Source organism: Ambystoma mexicanum, chromosome 1q, assembly GCF_040938575.1.
Source record: "Ambystoma mexicanum isolate Mex_15411 chromosome 1q, UKY_AmexF1_1, whole genome shotgun sequence".
In the NCBI taxonomy this organism is placed as follows: domain Eukaryota; kingdom Metazoa; phylum Chordata; class Amphibia; order Caudata; family Ambystomatidae; genus Ambystoma; species Ambystoma mexicanum.
This window is the reverse complement of record NC_090922.1, coordinates 1,462,339,068-1,462,362,293: the sequence shown is the minus strand read 5'-3', so window position 1 is coordinate 1,462,362,293 and position 23,226 is coordinate 1,462,339,068. Positions and strand designations below refer to the sequence as shown.

General features: G+C 47.6%; 1 protein-coding gene across 1 annotated transcript in view; it reads left to right on the top strand.

Annotated features, from left to right (window-relative positions):
• HECTD3 (HECT domain E3 ubiquitin protein ligase 3) overlaps positions 1–23,226 on the top strand; it is a 623,726-nt gene that overhangs the window by 177,076 nt on the left and 423,424 nt on the right. Inside the window, exon 5 of the mRNA XM_069642356.1 lies at positions 10,016–10,131. Coding sequence (XP_069498457.1) covers positions 10,016–10,131 — 116 coding nt within the window. The remainder of the gene's footprint in view (positions 1–10,015; positions 10,132–23,226) is intronic.

The window sequence follows — 23,226 nt, the reverse complement described above, 5'->3', positions numbered from 1 at the left end:
TTTTATTAAGTTTGGAAAATATAAACATAACACATCAAACCACAAAACCAACTAACTGTTGCGGTCCCTCGCCCCGGCCACCCCTCTCCCAGTTCCCTCCCGGGGTGCCATTGCTAAGAAGCCTACTACCCAGTACATAACATACAACAGTTTAAAAAAATCCCATACATATCTGCTTCAGTGTTCGATCGAGTCAGGTCTTCCCCCAGCCTTGGACAATAGATATGCTACATACAGATTTAGAGCCAGGGTGTGTTATTGTCCGCTAGTCCCTTTCCAGTTCAAGACAGTACACAATATCTGCTTTCCAGGGGCCAAGCTCCGGGGGCGCTTTCTGGCCCATACCATGGCCACTCTCCTTTTAGCCAATAGCATTAACAACCCCAATAGCTTCCTGACAGACCTGGGCAGCACCAGCGTATACCCCAGCAATGCCACCTTAGTGTTCAGGGGCACCTTCTCTCCCTCAATGCCCCAACCATTTCAAACACTCGTATTCAGAATGTATACCAGGGGACAGGTCTAGGCCAAATGTAGAAAGGTGGCAGTTGCTAGCAGGAGTCTGAGACCTCGGGGGAGAGCGGGTGACTAGGGGGGACAACATGTGTAGATACACTGGGGTTAAATAGAACTGATGTAAATATTTGAACTGCATTAGTTTGTAATTGCTGTTACTGCCTCCACACCTCATCTGAGACAGTAGCGCCCAAGTTCTCCTCCCACTTGACCCTAAGCCTCCTCTGCCCATCCTGACCTCTGATCTATCAGGGTGGCATACAATGGAGATACCTGCCACAACTCCCCGAGCTAATCAACCCATGTAGAACAGGAGCAATCGAGGGCTCCTGAGAAATGTTAACAAATCATTCTTTTAAACTAACCCGAAGCCTAAAATACAGAAAGACCTCTAATGCGGACACCTTCTCCCTTAGCCTTAAACTATGCCAGTATAATAAACTGACCATTGGGAAAAAGGTTTTGTCAGCGTACAAACCCCAATTAAGCCATGCATTGCACATAACCCAACTCACTCGTAAGCGGAATTCCCGGCGCATACTTGATGGGAGAAGCAGAGTAGAAAAGATCTTCGCTCGCTAGGCCCTCCACCCGCTTCCATGCACTGCAGGTCAGATAGACCATGTTGCGTGCCCTAGTAACCAATTTTGGGGAGGCAACAATCACTGCTTTCAGAAGGGAAGGGGCACCAATCACCCTCTCAAGCTGCACATGCGCCCTGTCGGATTTTAAATCTTGCCAGTGCAGCGAAAAGAATCCTGCGCATCTGTTCAGTGCGCCTCAGGATCTGGTAGAGCCAGACCCCTCTTCTCGAGTGGTGCCACGAGTCTATCCCAACATAGCCAAGCTTGTTTTCCTTGCCAGATGAAGTTAGTTATACCAGACTTTAATAACCTAAATATGTAGCAGGGACTACCATTGGTACATTTAGGAATATACACAATTATCTGGGCAGGATTGCCCTTTCTATGAGTGATATACGCCCGAAAGACAAATTCGACTACCTTCCCAGAAGCTTCTCAATGTCTACCAATCTGTCTTGATAGTTTGCCTGGTAGAGTACCCCATGAGATCTGGCAACCATCACCCCCAGGTACTGAGTGCTAGCAACGTGCCATTGGAACTGAAATGTATCTTGAAACCTCACACTGCCACCCGTTAGGGCGGGGAGAGCACTGATTTAGAGGGGTTAACCTTAAGCCCCGGAAAACTCCCAAATACCAGGATATCCCTCATTACAGCCACCAGGTTAATAGCCGGGTCACTGATTAACAATATCAGGTCATCGGCATACAAGGAGATCACCAATTTATGTGTGTAAAGCTGTACCCTCTGTTGTCATGGCCACAAGACAAGCTCCACTATCTTTTTCAACTAAAGGGTCCAAATGGCCTTTGGCGTCAGGCTCATGAAAAAGTGTGGTCAGCACACTTGGCGTCTAGGGCATGCGCATCCTGGCCGGGCATGGCCATTAGGAAACATTGGGGAGCACGTGCAGCAATCCCTGGGAGTGGCAAGGCGGAGCCACTAGGTGGGGCCAAAGGGGAGTGGCTGGGGCCAGGCTATTTAAGCCAGCCCCACCTGCATGCATTCGCTTCGCGTTAGTCTGCATTCTGCAGCGTAACGCTTACTGCCGCCGAAGCGCTCTTAACTGTTTCCGGCTCATCGTCATCTCAGCACGCATCTAATCAGGTTCCAGAATATCTTATGCAGCGTGCACCTACCTGACTCCAGCCACTCCATCGCTTGAAGCGCAGCTTACCTAATCCCAACACTGCATCTTCCGCACACATCTCGACAGCCTCCAGCAGTACCATCGTGCGACGCGCAGCTTACCTGACTCTGGCAACTCCACCACCGAACGCGCATCTTACCTGTTGCTGCAACCCCATCGCCTGCAACGCATTGCTCCTTACCTGATTCCATTGTCATCGGAGTCGGGCCGCATCCTTGCCTGTTCCGGCCATCTAGCTACGCGAGAGTCTTCTTCTCGCCCAGTATCCTCACAGATCCCTCCATCCAGCAACCGCCGGCAGGTCTTCGGATAGCCGCTCCCCATTTGACGCCGCCAGGCCATCCCTGCAAGAGAAAAGGAACACATAAGGTTAGAGACTGCATAAATATCTTACGCTTACAGCGCAACACATAAGCCTTGCGTACAACCTTGAAACCCTACTTACCTTCTAAGTGGGAACCCGCAAAACCATGTGGCACCATTTGGACTTGCTTCCAACACTGCGACTCTGCGTGGCCATCTTCACCCTTATTGGGGAGAGAAAAGACATTGCAAGGGTTACGGATGCTAATCAGTGGGAAAAGACATTGCAAAAGGATACAAACAATCATTGCTAACGGATATGGACATTAATCATTGCTAAGAACACTTACCTTCAAAGTGGAACGGTCACAGCCGGTCTGTACCGCCACCCGCACTGACCAGTGAAGCAACTAGTTCCATCAGACGCGTCCCTGCTGATGCGAAGCAGGACGGAGAGCTCATCATTACAAGAAAACAGGTGAGACTATATGGGTAAACGCATGCTCACCTCATTCTGGAAAGAAGGGTTAGAGGGAAATCACAATCCAACCACAGCATTCTCACTGTCTCTCGTATTCTCTCAAGGGCAGTGCCAGCGACCAGAACAGTCTACTTCACAGCAGCTGGGGAAGGAGTTCATTCCAAGGGAGCCAAGTCCAGGGAGGGCTCCAACCGTGCCTCAACGTCCCTACAGAGACCAGGTGAGCGTAACATCTGTCTATATGTCTTGAGCGGAACAGCTCTGCAAGCGGCTCCACAGGAGAGGGGACAACGGACCCCCTTGTCAGGTGCCCCTCCCCATTTCAGTAGGTGATGCGAGCCTGCCTTTCACCCGAAGCAACGCAACTGGACCCCTAGACAACAAGGAAACCATTTGCAAAAAATTCTCTCCCATTCCAATGCGCTGCAAAACGGAAAAAGGAAAAGGCCATTCGATTGTATCAAAAGCCTTCCCTGCTTCAAGAAGGGCTGCCACCACTGAAGACTGCTGATCTAGGATTGATAGGAGACCATACGATGTTGACCTCCCGGGGATAAATCCGGCTTGGTCGGCCAGCACACATTTGGGCATTATTGGTGCCAATCTACTGCCCAATTCTCTGGCAAGTATTTTATTATCTACATTTATCAAGGATATTGGGCAGTTTTCTGTGTCCATCCCCAGTTTCAGGAGAAGAGTGACCACGGCTGCCCGCATGGATTCCAGCAGAGTACCATCGCCCAATGCCTGTTGGTACATGCAAAGCATATGGGGAGCAAGCACATCAGCATATGCTTTGTAGAAGTCGACCAATAGCCCGTCGGGTCCCGCTGCTTTCCCCGCAGGGAGCGATTTTATAGCCTCATGGATTTCACTTTCCGACAGCGCTCTGTCAAACATTTTCCTGTTCTCCCTGTGTTAGCTAATATAATCTGATCGAGGTAGGCGTTAAGCATAAAGGAATACAGTGCACTGTAGAAGTCTACAAATGCCCCCGATATATCCTCGTCAGTCTGCACTAGTTGCCCTGACTGATCCTTATTCGCAGAAATGTGAGATGGAGCAGTTTCAGTCCGGACCACATGGCCCAGTAAAGAGCCGGTCCTATGACCCTGGCCGTAATGTTTTACGGAGGCATTCCTATTAAGGAACTTAAGCTCACGGTCTGCAGCATCGCGGAATTGCCTCAATACTTCTTGAAACCTAGCTTGTAACTTGTTACTTCCAGAGAGAAACTTAGTCAGCCACCAGCCCATCAAACAGGCCTCCCGAGCAGCCAACTCTTCTCTTATAGTTTTCAAGACCACTGTTTCCTTTGTAATACAGAGCCCACTGATAACACATTTGAAGGCTTCCCGAAGGGAAAAAACTGTATGCCCCACCCCCCGATTTCCTCACGGAAGACAGCATCGCGCAGACTTCTATTATTAAAAAAACTGTTTACCCTGCTGCCACTTCCCAGGAATGTTGAAAGCTACTATCGCAGGGTCAGACAACGTGTGTGGCAGTATCTCACTAACAGAGAACCACCCAGAGACCCCATCAGAGGCCAGGAAAAAATCTAATTTAGAGGTTGAACCATGTACAGAAGACCCTAAAGGTGCATCTTCCTCCCATACCATGGCGAACCTCCAAATGGCCACCAATCCTTTGTTCGCGCAAATCTGCCTCAATTTCTCAAGAGGATTTTGGTACGCTTCTAAAGGGGGGGGGGCTCCAAACCTGGCGAGCGTACAATCCAACACTGTTTTAAAGTCAGCCCAGCAGATCACTCTTAAAAGTTCCTACGTAAATGCAATTCTATGAACTCAATGGGTCAGTGGAGTCCGTATTGGGGCCATAAAAATTTACAAATGTGAGTTCCCTCCCCTGTATTACCCCAGAAAGTACCAGAACCCTCCCCTCTGCATCCTTAACCACCTCAGTATAGCGAAACCAAACCATCCCCATGACAATTATACAAACGCCTGTGAATACCTCGAATAGGAGAAGTACCTATAGCAGTCCCAAGCCATAGCAAAGTCTGCCTCGTTTGCCGGTGAAAGGTGGGTCTCTTGCAAAAAAGCAATATCAACATGGTGTATTTGCATAGATAGCAGGACTTTCTGTGCATTGGAGGGGCAATTTAAGCCTCTTCCATTCCACATCATGCACTGAACTCTATTAGAAGACATGCCACCTTTTAATTAAATATTGGCGCAACCAGGAGCCACGGTTTTTGCATCGCTCCACACAGTTCACCCTCCACCTCACCTTGTGTTGCCACAGACCTCGCCAAAGAAGAGATCGACCACATGTCAGCAAATAGCACTTAGTTAACTGCATGCCGTTAAACCCAACCCAAGCCAAACCAAACAGAACTTGTAACCAAAACAACCCAGTTCCACCCACTACCACTGACAACCACAATTCGCCAGTAATGACCCTCCATAAATAAACCAATGAGTTAGAGCTTGGGAGCCTGTCGAGGCTTAGCCACCCCAGCCTGCAATAGTCTCCATGAGTCACCCCCACACTGATCACCTTTCGTAGAAAAGGGTACACCTTGTAGCACATACAGTAGAGCGGAAAGGCCTTCCCAGAGAACCATATTCACTCTGGGGCTCTTGGCAGCCCCCTTCCAGATGAGTTCTGCCACCTACTGACTCAGATCCATGTCCAACACTAGGAAGTCACTTGCTTTCTTGGGTTTGAAAAATCAGTGCCTTCCCTTTGAGTTCCACTCGCAGACGTGCCGGGGTCAGCATGGCATACTTTAATCCTTTGTCTCTGAGCCTCCTCTTAACTTCTAGGAAATATTTCCGGTACAGCTGTACCTTATTTGAAAAATCAGGGAAAATGTGAATCTGGCATCCCTGGTAGTCAAGGGCAATTCTCTTTATCTCTGTACCACATGGTCCCTGTCCCGGTAGTTAAGGAGTCTAGCAATGAAAGACCTAGGTGGCGCCCCCAGATTTGGGAGGATGCCCACCAGGCATACAGTGAGCCCTTTCGACCACAAAGGCAAAGGAAAAGCTCACCTCTCGGAGTGTTTCCCCTATTAATGCCTCAACCATTTGTTCCATGGGGGCCTTGTCTGCCGCTTCTAGGAACCCAATTATGCAAAGGTTATTTCTACGGGATTGTGATTCCAGGTCGTCCTGTTTATCTTGTAATTTCTTAACCGCCTTCCGCAGTTGCACCATCTCCCTAGTTGCTGCTGAGGACTCGTCCTCGACCATGGACAGACACTGCTCTGCTTCATCTAGCCGGTCACCATGCCTATTGAGGTGGACTTGCATATGGTTGACTTTACCTGTGAGCGTATCCATTTTACTATCCAGGGAGGGGATGCCGCTTTGCAATTGAGTAAGAATACATTTCATATCTCTGAGGGTATCAGGCAAAGGATCCATCATATGATCCGGCACCTCCTGTGTTCCACAGGCCACCCCTTTAGCTTGTGATGGGGTACCAAATGGCAGCTTTGACTGTGTCGTATCATGTTTCCCCATTGTAGACAGGCAGCCTGCCAACCGGTTCTCCACCACCACTGTTCCCACCTGCAGGATAGTCTCCTTCACTCGGGAGCTGGTACCGGCTGCAAGTCTGTCAATGTATTGTGGCAGCAATCTATCCAAGCCCCTCCGAGGAGCTGGATGTTCCCTCCCTTTGCCCGATTCACATGATCAGCCAATCAACGCTCCCTACATTTCAGAGCCACAGGTTCTCGGAGCTTGCCTCTCCCCGTGGTGTCTGTGGTGTTAGGGGCTACACAACCACAGACTCTCCCCATGGTGCTTACCACATTTTTTGTTGTATATTCAGTTATTTTCAGAAGCATAGCCTGGGTGTCAAAGTACAGTGTCCCACCCAATTATGATTCTCCTACGGTTTTGCACTCCTGGCAGAGCTCAATGGACCAGCAAAGGGGGGCAGTGCGCGATTCAACTGTGCACAGTGTCTTGATTGTTTATCGGGGGCCTTCCCCCTCCCAGGTACATCCCTCACCACTGGGGGACAGCGGGCACAGGACCAGGCTACACAACACCGTAGGCACGGTATTGCAGGCAAAGGTACTTCCAGAATTGCAAATTGGCCATGACTTAATCTGCTAGTCTCTGGAGCAGCGGCTCCTCCCGGCAGTGCAGCCAACGCATATGACCCAGCAGCGCAGCAGTGACCGCATTCACTCGTGCAGCAACCTCCACCACTGCAATGGAACCTTACTGTAGGTGCTCTGCAGTTCACTGTCTCTGGTATATCCTTTTCCGGCTTCCCGGGAGACCCATTCATTTCCCGATGCGCCTCCTGTAGTCGTGCTTCACTGCCAATGTCACACTTCTCAAGTTAGGAGTCTCGTCGGACTCACCACCCTCCACAACGCCGGTTCCCCAAGAGCTTCTTCAGTTTCCTCTCTGCACGCTGCTGCGCCCGACACCAGTGCACCACGCAGAAGGGGAGAGGGCTTGGCTGGTCCCCGGCTCGCTGAGGGGCCCAGCCAGGCCCACTACAGTCACAGCAGGTGTTGGGCTGTGTACAACCAACGCTCATGCCGCATGTCAGCCGGCTCCCCTCCACAAGACCCCAGTTGCGTTGGTCGTCCACCCTAGTCAGCTGCCCTCTCCTCTCAGAAACGGCACAGGTTTCGTCACCCCACGTCTTAAGCCTCTCCACCCAGGATTTTCTAGGGAATAATAAGCTATGGGGTGTCAGATTTTAAGCAGGCTGTGCGGCTGGGTCGCAGAGCTCACATATGAGCAGCCATCTTGGGGCTGCGCTCGAGCAGCCCCCCCCCCTACCCCACCCATCTATTTCTAATCCAACTCCCAGATGGGACTTGAATGTGGTCTTAACTAAACCTATGGCTATTACTTCCATTAGGAGAGTTAGTGAACTACATGCTCTCTCAGTACAAGACCCATTTGTTACTATTCACAAGGACAGTGTGGATTTCCGCACAGACCCATGTTTTGCACCTTGCACCTAAATTAATTTCCAAATTCCATGTACATCAATCCATTGACCTTCCAACTTTCTTTCAGCATCCCACTCACTCAGCTGAAAGGAGCCTCCATACACTGGATGTTAGGAGAGCAGTGATGTATTACCTTAATACAAAACCACTCAGAAAGACAGATCAATTCTTCGTCTCTGTTGCTGCGGGTAGCAAATGGGACCCTGTCTCTAATCCGCAATCTCTAAATGGATCGTTAAATGTATCCAGATGCGTTAATCGGTGTCCAACAGAGATTGACCCTTTACTCCTACAGCACATTCTACTCGAGGCACAGGAGCTACTATAGCTTTCATTGCAAATGTCCAACTAAATTCTATTTGCAAAGCACCTACCTGAAGTTCTGTACACACCTTTATTCAGTGTTACTGCTTAGATACACATTCTAGGACTGATTCTGATGTGCGTCAGATGGTGTTAAGACTTCTCTTTGCTGCCGTTACTGCCCACATCCCACCACCATGTCCTGGTACTGCTAGCTAGTCTATGCACAGCGTGTGATTCTAAGCAGATTCACAAGCATCAGAATACATACATTACTCACCGTAATCTTATTTCTGGCGCTTGTATCTGCTTAGATTCACATGTGCCCACACTTCCTCCCCTCTTGGAGTTGAAGGAACATAGATATCTTACACCTTCTTTTCTTCTGTACTCGCTCACGCATTCTCTTCATGCTCCCTCATGGTGTCCCTTTCCGTTCTTCGAAATAAAGATTCTACCCGATTACCACTTATGTAGGTATATATACACAGCATGTGAATCTAAGCAGATACAAGCTCCAGAAATTGGATTACGGTGAGTAATGTACGTCGTATTGAGTTGACCATTTGATTAGATTCCGGAGTACAAAATGAGTCTTACTTATTTGTAAATATCCACATAACATTTATGTTGGTTAATAAAAGAACTAGGGTAGCACCTTTCATATTGTGTGGACATACTTTTGTGGGGTCTTGGGGATTCACTGTACCTACGAACCAGCCTGAATCACCTCCCTTGAGTCACAGCCCTGGTTGCTCACCACGTTTACCAGTTGAGAGCCTTGGATGGGGCACTACCCCAAGCCATAATAGTGGGTAGTAGTGCAGATACTCCCCAATCCCCTCCAGTCTTTATAATGAGCACACTTGGTGTTTATAGGGACCCCCACCACAAGAGTGTAAGTACAGTAAACATGCCTGCAAGGTAGTTAAAGTGGTTTGAGAGCTTGCTAGGACTGTGGGTCTTGCGCTAATGTCTGCGTTGCTATCTTCTTTACGTTGCCTGCCGCCTATCAGGTGGATCTCGGAGGCACCAAGCTCCTAAGGTCCCAATGTTTGCAAGGGTTGTTCTGGGTTACTGAGATCAAAAACTTGAAATTAGGCGCTGGACAGTGGTTCCTTAATATCCAATGAGTATCAGTTTCCACACACCTTAGGTGTTTGCAACATTTGTTGATTTTATTTTTCCTTCAGTAATTCACACATTGGGTGTCACTCTTGTGACCAACATATTCTTTGCTAAAACTTCATATGTGGTACAGAGTATGTGATATTCTTTTATTCCATTAGTGCCGACATGTGTTTCAACCTTTGAGGTCTTTCTCAATGCAAATGTAGGGTAAGCGTATTGCCGGATGGTTGGAATTGAAATTCTTATGTTCAGCAATGGTAGAGGGTGACGCCTCTTACTCTCGGGTGAGTGTCCGTGTAGTCTCCTGGTCTGAGCTCACTGAAGGAAAAATAAATCAACAAATGTTGCAAACACCTAACATGTGTGGAAATTGATACTCATTGGATATTAATGAACCACTGTCCAGCGCCTAATTTCAAGTTTTTGGATCTCAGTAACCCAGAACAACACAATGCTGCAAGGTACACTGGGATATTGAAAGGCACCTTCTAGCTCTGAGATGTACCAAAGCTTCCACAGACACACTGACAAATTGATCCCTCCCAGTACTTTTAATTCCTGACTGAACAATTTCCTTTCTCTCTTTTAGGAAGAGTCCAATGTTTGGTGTTTGACAGACAACAACACAGACACCTACTGGGAGAGTGACGGTTCCCAGGGCCAGCACTGGATACGCCTCCACATGAAGAAGGGGACAATTGTCAAGTGAGGGCCTTGTTGGGCTATAGTGCATATACCTGTAATATCTTACTTTTCTTAAGCACAGTGTTACCTATGTTGCTATACCCCCGCTCCCACTAAGCAGTCATGTACCGCATTTCACCCATCATATCTCTGTGTATATGTGCACTATAGTGTGTGGTAGGCTGAGCAGTGATATAAACCTAGAGTTGCAACAAGTAGATGTTTGTTCTCGTTGTCAGTAAGGAATGGGTAGCGTGAAACACCTATTCGTACTAAAGGGTTTTAAATAATAAGGGACTTCTAATAAAACAATGTCACTGATGGGGTAAAACAAACATCCTAATCTTAATAGTCCTTGCCCTTCCTGAAACACCCTGGCCTGCAAAACAGTCTTAATCAAAGTGCCAACTAAATGATTTCAACATAGTCTTGATGAGTCCCGATTCCCCCAAACTACTCTTTTGCATAAGTGTTCTGAACTTTGGCCAGCACAAGAGATTTCTAACCTCCTCTTAAAATAGTCAATTCCTACGGTAATTACCAAAAGAATCAAAGCCAAAGTATTGTTCCTGGGGTGGCTGCTTCTGGAGCAACACGGTGTGGACTTCTCCTTCAACCTCTCCACTTTCACCTCTGGACTTTAGGACCTTTCCCAGGAATACTCCTTCTGCATCACAAATCTCCACAGGTCCAGGTAATCTTTGTGTAGGCTTTTCCTTGCGTTGAGTTTTCAGGATTCTCAAAAGAATCTTCGATCTTGGCTGTTTTGGATTCAGGACGGGCCATTCCTGGAGCTGCAGTTCCTCAAAACTCCCATCAGCCGATTCCTGAACTTTAGTGTTCTCTAGTTTCTCAGTAGATCCTCCTTGTACCTTGGCATTTCTTAGGATTCACAACAGAACCCCCGATCCCTGGCTTTCTCAGGATGTACAACAGGTCCCTCATGGCGATTGCTTTTATCAGGATTCTAAGCAGTTAAAATGTGTGTTTTCTCTCTCTGAGTCCTTGTCAAACAGTTGACATAATGTCACCCTCCGGCCACACTTTCAGGTTTTGCTTCTCACCAAAGAGTTGCTGGTGATGAGCGTTGGATTTTAGCTTGCCAATTCTACTGTAGTTTGAAGTGGGCATTGTGTACTCCTTTGGGCGATCCATACTACTTGAGGCCTCCAGTTCTTAGCAGCTCCCAGAATCTCTGCCCATACCTCCAGGAAACGTTTTCCTTGAGGTTTTTCCAGAGCTCAGTATTTCTCCAGGCTTCCAGTGTGTTGGCTTTTCTTTCTCCAGTACGCTTTCCTTTGATCAATGAAGCAGTATTTTGTTTGTCTGCTTCCACTGGGATTTTCATCCAGACTGACCTTTCCCCAGCCCTTTTATACACCCTGGTTTGAGGGTCGTTGATTAAGTTTTTTTCTTAAAACAATTTTTATTATTTTTATTAACACTCCAAACATTGAGGACATTCGCATATGAGCTTTACATCATTATATTCACATGTTGTGTTGTGCGTCACAGTTCTCCCCCCCTCCCGCCCCTTAACTCGAGCCCCTGCTTCAATTCCACCAGCTTACGTATCTCCGGGCTTGTCTCCCTCATTAATCCCCCCTCATATCGTCTTCACTAAGATCGGCCTGGGAGGGGCCCACCATCGTGGACACCAGTTGCCTCCACACTATCAGGGGTCCCGCGTCCTCATCCCCTCCTCTACTGATTGCTTAATACCAAGCTGCCGTTTCTGCATCTGCCCACTTCAGGAGGTCAGCCCACCACGTCTCTATTCTGGGTCGTTGGGCTGCCTTCCAGCCCATTGCGATTCTCCGTTTGGCCAGGATGTAGGCCAGGTCTTTCATCTTACTAATGTGCTTCAGGTTGCATGGTCTGGCAAAACCCCCCAGCATGCATGCCCCAACTGACTCCACCTCCAGTGTGATCCCTTTTTCGGCTAGGCGTAGCTTAACCTCTGTCCAGAGTCTACCCACCTCCTGACAAGCCCAAAACATATGTATCATCCCAGCTTCCACCTCCCTGCACCTTGGGCATTTCTGTGTCACTGAACTTCCAAACCTGGCAATTTTTCTATGGGTCATATATGCCCTATGAGTAACATATAACTGGATCTGCCGACACCTTCTCGTGGTACCTTTTGAGCCCTATCCCATTGTCCATCCAGCATAGGTTCTCCCACCTCCTCCTCCCAGTCCCGCCTCAGTTGGAGCAATTCCTTGCCCACCCTAGTCATCAATAGTTCGTATATGCGGGATATTTCGTGCCCACCCTCCGAGATATCGTACATCGTCTCAATGACCGTATCGGGTTGCTCCGCTAGCACTGCCTCAGGTCATCTTTCTCGCACCCATTTGATAATTCTTGTATAAGTAATATATTGGCCTTGTGCACCCCAGTGTCCTCCATTAATCTCTGGAAGTCTAGTGCCTCCCCCTCTTGCCATATATCTCCGAGGGTCGCAAGGCCCATCGGTTCCCAGTATCTACGGATTCCTTTTATCATTTGTAAGTCCTCCCCACATAGCGCCACTAGCGGCACCTGCAGGGAGCATGGGGTCGGGTTTCCCACTATTTGCCATGCTTTGCTCCATATTTCCTAGCCCAGTTCCAGCAGTCTCGCCCTTCCTTGAAACTTTGATTTAGGCAACCACACCACCTCTCTTAGAAAAAAGGGGGCGGTGTTCTTGTATAATAGCCTGGCTTTGGCCGTCTCTTCTTCGGACAACCACCTGGCCACATACTGGAGCTGTCCCGCCAGGTAGTATAACTCGAAGTTCGGTAGGTTTATACCCCCCCTGTCACACGAGTTTTGTAACTTCCAAGGGGCCACCCTATTCCTGGAGTTATGCCATATAAAGCCCCTGCATAAGCCGTGGAGTTTCGCAAAAAAACGTTTGTGGAGCATGTGCAGGATGTTCGTAAAATAATTTAGCAATCTCGGCAGGACCACCATCTTAATCAAAGCCGCCCTACCCACTATGGCCAGGGGTTCCTGGACCAAAACCCCATGCTATTCTTAATGCCTTCCACTGCCCTTTCCGTATTGTATTTGTGTTCATCCTCGGCCGTGTGATATTTGTCGATTCCCAAGTATCGGAATGTCCCGGTCTGCCAGGGTATAGGCAAGACCGGTAGGTTCCTATGCGGGGTCCACCTGTATCTCCCCAAAGGGAACATGCTTGATTTCTTGGGGTTTACCGCTATGCCCGAGAGGGTGGCATAGCATTCCATCACCTCCAGGACATATTGTAGGTTTTCTTCTGGGAAGCGCAAGTATAGCAGTATGTCATCGGGGTACGTGAGGATCCCCATCTCCCAATACTGTTGTCTGAGGCAGATTTCCAGTGGTTCCAGAGCGAGAATGTACAGCATGGGCGACCAGGGGCAGCCCTGTCTAGTGCCCTTAGTAAGTTGCCATTTGTCTGAGATTATTGTGCCAGTTTTAACCCTGGCGATTGGGGAGCTATATACCATTTTGACCCACCTCAGGTACCCCGGCCCCATCCCATATTCTTTCAGAGCCGCTAGCAACCACGGCCACCTCACAGAGTCGAAGGCCTTAATGGCATCCAGCGAGACTATTCCCATTTTTCCAGGGTCCTTCTCTGTCTGTTCAATAATGTGGTGGAATCGCTTATGAGGGTCGTTGATTGATTGTTACCTCCTTTGGTTATTCACAATTTCTATTTTTAATTCTATTTTGTAATTGGTTATTCTCTTGGCGACCTCTAATTACACTTATTATACTATCATTAGTCAAGTCAAATATTATTTTAATTACCTGATGGTCTAACTGGCCATCCCCCAGGTCTTCAAGGCTTGAAAGGCGCTGCAGTGTGCGGCACATCTTGGATTAATTTCTCTTGCAGGAAACAGGTTCATGTCTTTCTGTAAGATCTCCTCTCTGTGTTCTGATATGCAGCGCTAGGAGTAAAGGTACGCCGGTCTTCTGATTACATTGGATGCACTTTGTGTTACAGTGTGCAGCAAATGCGACTTCTGCGGTTTCCCAACTTCTGCAGAGGTGTTCATAAAGCTCCCTACTGTGTTGATGATTAGCTCTACTGTTATTGGGGCTTATTAGGCTGTGTGCAGTTGTCTTACGGTACTTGAGTCTTTATATACACAAACTGAGGGTCTTTCTTGGGAAAGGATGTACTGTGCCCCATGAGGGGGTAGCAAGCTTGTGGTACCCCTCCTCATCAACCATCTGGGCCGAACACCAGGTAGTAGCCGGATTAGCCCAGTCCATGGTGACTGACTGCATCCACATATCAGAATGGCGAGTTCAGGTAGCTCGCTACAAGAGCCCTCTCTCTCTCCCCCCATCCCCTCTGCACATGTGTACTGTGAGCTACTATAGAAATAATCGCGTCATTCTGTGTGCATGTGCACGGTCTCCTATAAAGTTTTACTCACTGCCACCAATAGGTGCATGTTTTTACTGTGCCATTCTGTGTAGCTGTTTTAACCTTTAATTGTACATGTGCCTTGTAAAACCGTGTCCGTCCCAATCTATTCAAGCACTGGCAGTGTGGTGTTGTAGCATTTTCCTCATCACCCCACTAGCACATTTGCAGTGTGCACCACACGCAATGTGCTGTAGCACCTTTCACCTATGTACAGGTTCACTATCATTTGTGCAGGTAGATGCACCCACTCTGTCCCTTCACTTCCTAACATCCGTGTTCCAAGGTGGAAAATGTGCACTCATCACTAGCCATTGGCTGGTGATACTTGTCTTTTGGCGGATAAGAATGGTGTGCTCTAATTGAGGTGTGTAAAGGTGAAGTAGTAAGGCTCGGACATAATGGAGGCATATTTCTGGCTACAAACCTTTGTTAATCAAGAAAGGGTTGGACAAAGGCCTTTCTCTGTTCCTAAAACGGAGGGATTTCCCTACCTAAATTGTCAGGATTTCCAAAACTAGTCTGTCCCTTTAATGCCCCACCAACCTACTTCTGATCTCAGCACTAACAACTTAAGTAAACCAACTGTGCAAGGATGATCTCTACCAAAAATAAAGTGTTCATTCCAACCAACAGAAAAGTTCCAAGTCCTTTGGGTATTCAAAAGTGATGAAAAACACAATGTTCACAAATGTAACACTCCAAGGTTAGGGTTGTGCTCCTTTCCCTTAGGCTCCTTCTTGTTCAACTTTTCTTCCTTATGGGCTTCTGAGCCCTGTATTTCATTAGGTAAATGTCACTGGATAATTCACAAGAACATGCTCCTCAGATTAGCAGTTCTTTATCCCACCAACTTGACACACTTCTCTACCAAGCGTAGGATTCCTTCTTTATTTTTTGTTTCATTTTTTTATTGAAGATTCTCAGACATGTTACATAACAGTACGCATCCCAATTCGCAAGGCACATTTTTCTTTGTGTACCTTTCCCTTCCCTCCCCCAATTCCCAACCCATCAACGCCACCCCAACTAAACGAGTAAACCCACAGCTTCAGTCCTTAGAAAGTCCACCAAAGTCCTTCCCTCACCCTCCATTAGTCTCAAAACATCCTACATCCCATGCTTCTCAAACCTCACTCCGGGATCCCTCACCTCCTCCATCCTGCCACGCCTTTATCAGGAGTTCAGGGGAGTTTATCATCAGTGGAGCTAAACTTTGCTTGCACAAAGGTGTTCCAGGCTGTCACGTTCTCTGAGCTTTCCTTCTCACCTGCATGGCTTCATACCTGACTGTGTCTCCGGCCATAGTCTAGCACCATAAGTCCTCCCACCAGCCCTAAATATGTGGACCATCTCCTGATTTCCATGCCACAGCGATCCTTCTTTTCGCCAGATACCAGGCTAGGTCTACCATTCTATGTTCTGGCTTGGTCTTCTCGGGATGCGCGAAACACTTCAAGTAAGCAGACCTCAGGCATCCATACATATTTAGTTTTCCTTCCATTCCTGAGCCTCGATTCCATTTTCTGTCAAAACCCCTGTATCACTGAACACATCCAGAACATATGCATCATTCCTACCCCACCTACCTCACACCCTAGACACCCCCCCTCTCCTCCGGAGAGTGTAACACTGGGTCAGTTTTAACCTGGCATTCCTCAACTTTTTTCAGGTATAAAAGCACCCTGGCCTATTCTGATTCCGATAGCTCTCTGCCCACGTCTGACTCCCATTTTCTCTTCCCTTTGGTGCTCTCCTTGAGTGTTGCCTGCAGTAACCCTTGATACAGTCGGGACACCTTGTGCCCTCCCTCCGCCCTCCCTCCGCCCATCTCATCCTCTCCTCATGTATTATTCTGGAATATGGTAGGGTCTGTCCTCTCTGCACACCAAACTCTCCCTCTAACTCCTGGAATTTAAGAGCCCATCCGACAAGAGCAGGTCCCAAACTGTCACTACCCCTTAACTCTCCCATTGCGACCCAACCTGTGCTAACCCTACGGCATTCTCACCATATTTTGCTGCTAGGGTTATATGGGGAGAGTAGGGTCCCTGTAATTGTACTAGCGCCCTGGTCCTAGCCCAGATCTACCTGCCTAACTAAGAACCGAAGGGGGTCCCCAATCCTCTCCTTCCCCAACCACAACACTTCCATCAGCAGGTAGGGAGCTACTTTTGCACCAAGCACCGTAAATTCTACTGTTTCTATATCTGCCACCCACCTCGCCACATGTTGCAGCTGTCCCACCAGATAATATAGCTCAAAATGCAGGAAGCGCACTCCTCTGTCCACATAGTTTCTTCAGAAAATATCCAGGGCTACTCTACGCCGCCCAATCCCCGTATAAAACTGCCTATCGTCGAGTTTAGTTCCCTGAAGAAGGACTTTGGTATGAGGTACGGGATATTTACTAAATGATACAGCAGGCGTGGGATGGCGGTCTTTTCAGCAGCACAATCCTGCCCATCACTGAGATGGGTAGCTTTTCCCAAAACTTGATTGAGTTCTGTAGCCCAATTTATGCCCTCAGCGTATTCTGCCGATGAGTCTCCAGTGTATCGTGGGGAATAGGATGTATGCTAATTGACTTTTTCACAATTGATTGCGGAAGAATTGACCTTCTGCACAATTGATTGTGAAATGAAGGTCAATTAGGACATATATACAGGGGGAAAACACCCCGACCCGCAACCCCCCACTCAATCCAAAAAAACCTGCAACCCCCTACCCAATCCCATTATATTATTTATTACCCTAAACCCACCCCATACATATATATATTTCTGAGGCTTGTGGAATCTGCTTAGATCACATGCTGTGCATAGGCCGACATCTAGTGGAAGCTGCGGAGTATTACAGTTTGTTTTTCGAAACCCGAAAAAGGGCGTCGACACAGGGCGTGTCAGTAATACTATCCCTAGTGTGACGTCCACTGTACCCATGATCCCTCACGCATATAGGACCCTCAGATTGTTTTTTTCCGCCATACTGGTCGGAAGCATTTCGCGGAGTTCCCTGGCCTTAGCCATACTTTTGCTAAATATTGTTAAATTTACCCATTTCTCCACCCCAACGTCGAGTCACCGAACTTCCACACTCGACGCCGGCCCGGAGAAGAATTCGACCGTCGACAGCTGCACGACGGATTTCGGCCTAGGAAGGCCTCTGGCCTCGGCCCGGCAAGTAGGGAGAGTGGGGGGTGGACATACTCTACACTCTTTTGGTATATAGGTACATTCTTATATATTCCTACACTTACAAGCCCGCTGCCACAAGGTGCGTATGGAGGGTACCCCTTTCCAATTCTGCCCCAAGTGCAACCGCAAATACCCTTGGGTCGACAGGCACGCCACGTGCAATCTCTGCTTGCCGAGGGACCACCCCGAGGCGAACTGCAGAGCGTGTAGTAGGTTTAAACCCAAAACACTTAAGGACCGTTGGATCAAGCGTTGGGCCCACCACGCCAGGCGTCAAGAGGCCATGGCAGCGGAGGGCGCCTTCAGCGATGGCAGCGACGCCGTGCTTTCGGACGGCGAGGGCAATATGGCGTCGAAAGACAGCCGAGCGCAAGTCCCCGACCTCGGAAGGTCGTCCAACAGGGCGGCTATGGGGAAGACCCCCGGCGACACAAGCGCTTCCCACAGCACTTCCACAATATGAAGTATTGACGTTCTGTGGTACAAAGTTGACTGTTCTATGGCACCAATGGTAGAAGTGTGGTTGTGAAGAGGTAAGCAGAAGCCCAAAGAAAGCATCCTGACAAATATTTTGTAACTAAAGTTGAATTGAAGAAGTCTAAATAAACAGTCAGTCACTGTTATGTCCATAAACCCTGATTCTGACCCTTTCACTATTAACTAAATCTAATGCGCAAGGATGCTATATTCTTAACTAAAGTGACGATGAAAATTCTTTGCCAATGAAAAGATCCCAATGTCTCAGGTTGTCCGTAAAAACAAAACAAAATGTTCTTTTTCCAAAATGCAACGTTCCAATGACCAGGGATTAGCTCTTTCACCTGGATTCCTTCTTGTTCTACTTCACAAGTTAGGAGATCATCTCCTACTTTGCCGTTTTTCTTGACTTTGCAGAAAACCACAACAGAAAGAGTCTTTAGGACTTGGGAAGTATTTTTCGGACTCTGGTTACTTTTAGGCATTCAGAGGTTACAACACAATGGGCCTCATTCCAAGTCGGTCCGTCTGGTAAAAAAGTGCTGGTATTTGTGGATACCGGCACTTTACCGGTCCGCTCGACTGCGGCTTTGCCGGTGGGACACCTGGATTACCTCCAGCTAAATTCTGGAGGTTAGCCAGGCGCCCTACCAGCAATAAAAGCCATCATTGCCGGTGGCGGTAATAACTGCTAATCCCTCTTGGCACCCTATGGAACTACATGAATGGGGATGAACACTGTCCCGCCGGCATTCGTAATCCGGCGGCAATGGGGCCAGGCTGAGTGCTGCTAAAGGTAAGTACTACTTGCTGGTATCCTGGCAGCTCTACCGCCAGGATATACCGGCAGGGTCAGAATGAGGCCCAATGTTCACTCTGCCAGGGGACTTGTCTCCACTTCCCTGGACTTTCCGAACGTTTCAAATGATGCACAACAAGAGTTCCCAGGTTTCCCGTGAACCCCTCTTCTTTGTTCATGGAGGGCTTATTTCTGGTCTGATCTCCTGCCAAACATACACCAGAGAATCATAACTGATAGACTTTTCAAATCTCTTCCTTTTATTTCCTTGGGCCCAGACCCCTTATTTTCTTGGATGAGTTTCACCTTATTCTTAGCCTTTCATATGGGTGTCAGGTCCCAGACTAGCAGTGATTTATTATACCAGCTTGGCATACTCTCCTGCCAAGTATATGTTTCTTTCTTGTCCGTCCCTTTTGCTCTCAGGGTCCCAGGCTCTCTTATTATCTGGCTCTCGTATGGTTGCGTGTCCCATACTTTCAATGCATTATCCCAACTGCTTGGTTTACGCTCTTGATATCAGGTCCCAGCTGCTTATTCCTGCAGGTGTGGACGATAGCCCTCCAGACCCCTAGGCTCGCTCACCAAACAACTTTCTATAACACATTTCTGAGCAGGCAAGCCCGAAAAGAAAGGGGAAGTGGATAAAATAAAACCTCCAGCCTCTGCTAGTCGCCCTGGTCTCCTTGAATATTCTCTGATGGAAACCAGAACGTCTGACCTTAAACATGTAAAATCATGAATTCCTTTCTCCCCCACTGTGTCTACCCAGCTGCCAAACTACATGAATTAATTCTGTGATCTTTACTGTACTGTTAGCCTTTGCTTCCGAGAGGACACTATTCTGCTGACAAATGTCACTCTATACCACTTGGAGTGAAGCACTACTTTAATACTAAGCAAGTCTGCTTGTTCTCTTCTTGCTCTCAGAAAACTGTGTCTTGACTTTTGTTAATTTGCAGTTCTTGAAAAGAAAACTGAATGCTTTCACCTTTTGGAGGTAAAAAGTCGAAGTCTCTTCTAAAAGTAAACTATTATACATGCAGTAAAGGCAAAGCTTCTTACTCGCACTGAATGCAATGCGATTTCCCCACTTGCTTTTTTCGGAACATGCAATGTATTTAATAAACCCTGACTGCGCTAATCGGTAATCTGAATGCTACATTCGGAAAGGCTGATCAAAATCACCTCGGCTTCAGCTCACTGGATGATACGTGCGTCACGTTAAGCTCATGATAAGGTCCTTTTCTCTGAAGGCCTTCACTCCTTCGCTGTGACTTCAAACAAATACAGTTCATTATAGCTGTAGACAAATGCTTCAGAATAACGCTTTCATGCGTCAACGCCAATAATTAAGCCTGCATGTTAATTAGTGTGGGTTATGCATGCCAAAGTTAAAGTGGCTTTGTTGCTGTTCTTGAAATCTGATCAAGCTCCTTTCCGCTTGCCCAAAAGATTGGATAGCTTTTATTTCTGCACATAACACAGCTTCAATATTTACAACAGTATGCTTTGTCTTAATTATTGTTTTATTTTAGAAAACTATTAACAGTTTCACAAGTATCTTTCCTTCCTGCTGGAGTCACTGGCTTTCTTGAAGTAACTGCTCTGCCAGAAGATGACTTGAGAATGCTTCTGATTATTTTCTGAGGTTTTCTGTAGTTAACTCTCAGGAGCTCGAACTGCTGTGACCTGCTCTGTGGTTAGCTCACTGAAAGGCAGTTTAGAATCCTTAGCAATGTTCACACTACCTCACAGGAGCCACCCAGCCAATCAGCGCTGAGTGTCACCTCTTCCATCTTGCACTGGGAACACTTTAGTCTCCTAAAAGGAATGTTAACCATAAATGCTTGCCAAGTATACCGTTTCCCAAACAAACAAAACAACATACTCAATGAGCCACACCCCCCTAGGGCCTTACTTCTCAGTTGAGCTCCCTGACCCTTTTCCTAGCCAGTAGATTGCAGGGAACCCTGACAGTACTGCCTCAAATCCCCCCTCCCTCTCCCTCCCTTCAATAATGCCCTGTCCCAGTGCCTTGTTTTTCAGGCCTAAGGCAATGGAATTGTCTGGCCACCCTGGGGGCATGTACGTTTGCAACACCTTCCCATGACATTTCCTCTGGTCCATACCCATTCCAATCCACCATATACTGGAACTTTCCATCCACTACTCTAGAATCTAATATGCCCTGTACTTCATATTCATTTTCATCATCAGAAAACACTGGACCAGGTACCCCCTGCAATCTTGTCTCTTCCCTACATGCCTTTAGAAGATTTACATGGAAAGTGGGATACACCTTTAAACCATGCAGCAATTTCAACTTAACGGAGATGGGTGAGATGACCTGTTCAATCTCAAATGGTCTGATGTAGCGAGGACTAAACTTGTTCTTTCCGATTAATGCATTGTTCTTGGTTGATAACCACATGAATTCGCCAACCAGATATTGATGAGCAATTCTGCATCGCCGGTCAGCAAATCTTTTATAACTTAACTTACTCCTCCTTCAAGCTTGTACCACCCTCTCCAAATTCTGATCTATAGCTTGAATTCTACTCTTTACATAAGGAACTACTACCTCTTCCAAAACCACACCCTTCACAAACCTCGGATGAAACCCTGACTCACAAAAAAATGGGGACATGCAAGTTGAATCCTTTGCCATGTTATTATAACAGAATTCTGCTAACCATAGCAACTCCAGCCAACCTTGACCTGCTCCCACATAAGTGTATGTATTTTCCTAGCTCCTGGTTCACTCTCTGTTTCACCATTAGCCTCAGGGTGGTGGTAGCTGGTGATTAAATGTATCCCAAACATCAGTTCTTTGCAGAAAGCTTGCCAGAAGTTAGAGACAAGTTGAGTTCCCTGATCTGAAATCACCTGACTAGGCAACCCATGAAGTTTTGCAAAATTCTGCAAGAAGGCTTGTGCCAAGGAAGTAGCCATTGCGACCCCACGATTGGAAAAAAAATGACCAGCCACTACCAACATGGTTGAACAATCCTTGTAAGGAGGCTGATCCACAATATGGTCAATGGCAACCATGTGCCAAGGGTGAGGCACTAGCAAACCAGTTGGTTTCTGGTGATCCAACTTTGCTCAGGCACAAACTTCACAAGTGTTTATGCAATTCTGCGTGTCTTTCCGCATACCGTTCTGCCAAAATTCTCTTCATAGCAATTTAAGAGTCTTCCTAAATCGTGGATTTCCGGCTAGTGGCGAATCATGACAAGACCTCCGTGGGCTTCCACACGTAAATCCTCAGACGGCAGGTACAATCTTGCATCTACATTAGGCAGTCCTTGCTTAATCTATCGTACTGGATCCTTTTCCTCCGATTCTAGAAGCTGTTCTGCCGACATCTGCTATTGATTTCGAATGGATTGTGTCCTCCGACGTATTCCTCATCTTAGATATATCCTTCCAGCTCTGCTGGCCTCGGAAAATTTTTTCAGTAGAGGGCGCTGCGCGTCGACGTCCCTCGAGTCGATGTCCCTCGACAGCCGCCGTATTGACCCTCGACGTCATCCTGCCCATAAAGGCCGCTCAGTTCTGTTTTTCCGCGCTACTTGGTGCCTCGGAATACCGTTGCTCAGTTATTAGTTTAATAAATACTATTTACCTCGAGTTATTCGATACCGTACTCGATGGCTTCCTCGTCGGAACCGACAACTCCTCGATCCGGCTTCAAAAAATGTCGAGATTGTGGAAAAAAGATGTCGTTGACCGATCCTCACAGAAATTGTCTGTGGTGCTTGGGAGTCGAACACCATTGTTCGGAGTGCGAGGACTGTATGTCCATGACAGCTAAGGCCCTGAAGGAGCGTAGGGGGAAGCTGGAGAAAGGTAAGACTTTTAAAGCTTCTTCTTCGTCGACGAAGTCGAGACATTCGTCTCCTCGTCACCATTCACGCTCCAGGTCTCGGAGTGGGTCTCTTCACTCCTCGAGATCGAAACACTCGAAGAGGAGACGTCGAAGATCTCCTTCTCCGTCTTCCTCTTCCTCTGTTTCGCCAAAAAGAATCCCTTGCCCCACGAAACATAGTTCCCGGGCTGAATGGGAGGAATTCAGAAAAAATATGATGAGTGTCTTCGAGAACGCGGCCTTGACCCCCTCGAAGACTGCCGAGAGCGATGCTCTGGTCGAAAGACCCGAAGGTCAAAAACACAGCGAGTCGCAGTACCCGGCGAAAGAAACCTCTCGAGTGCGTCTCGAACCC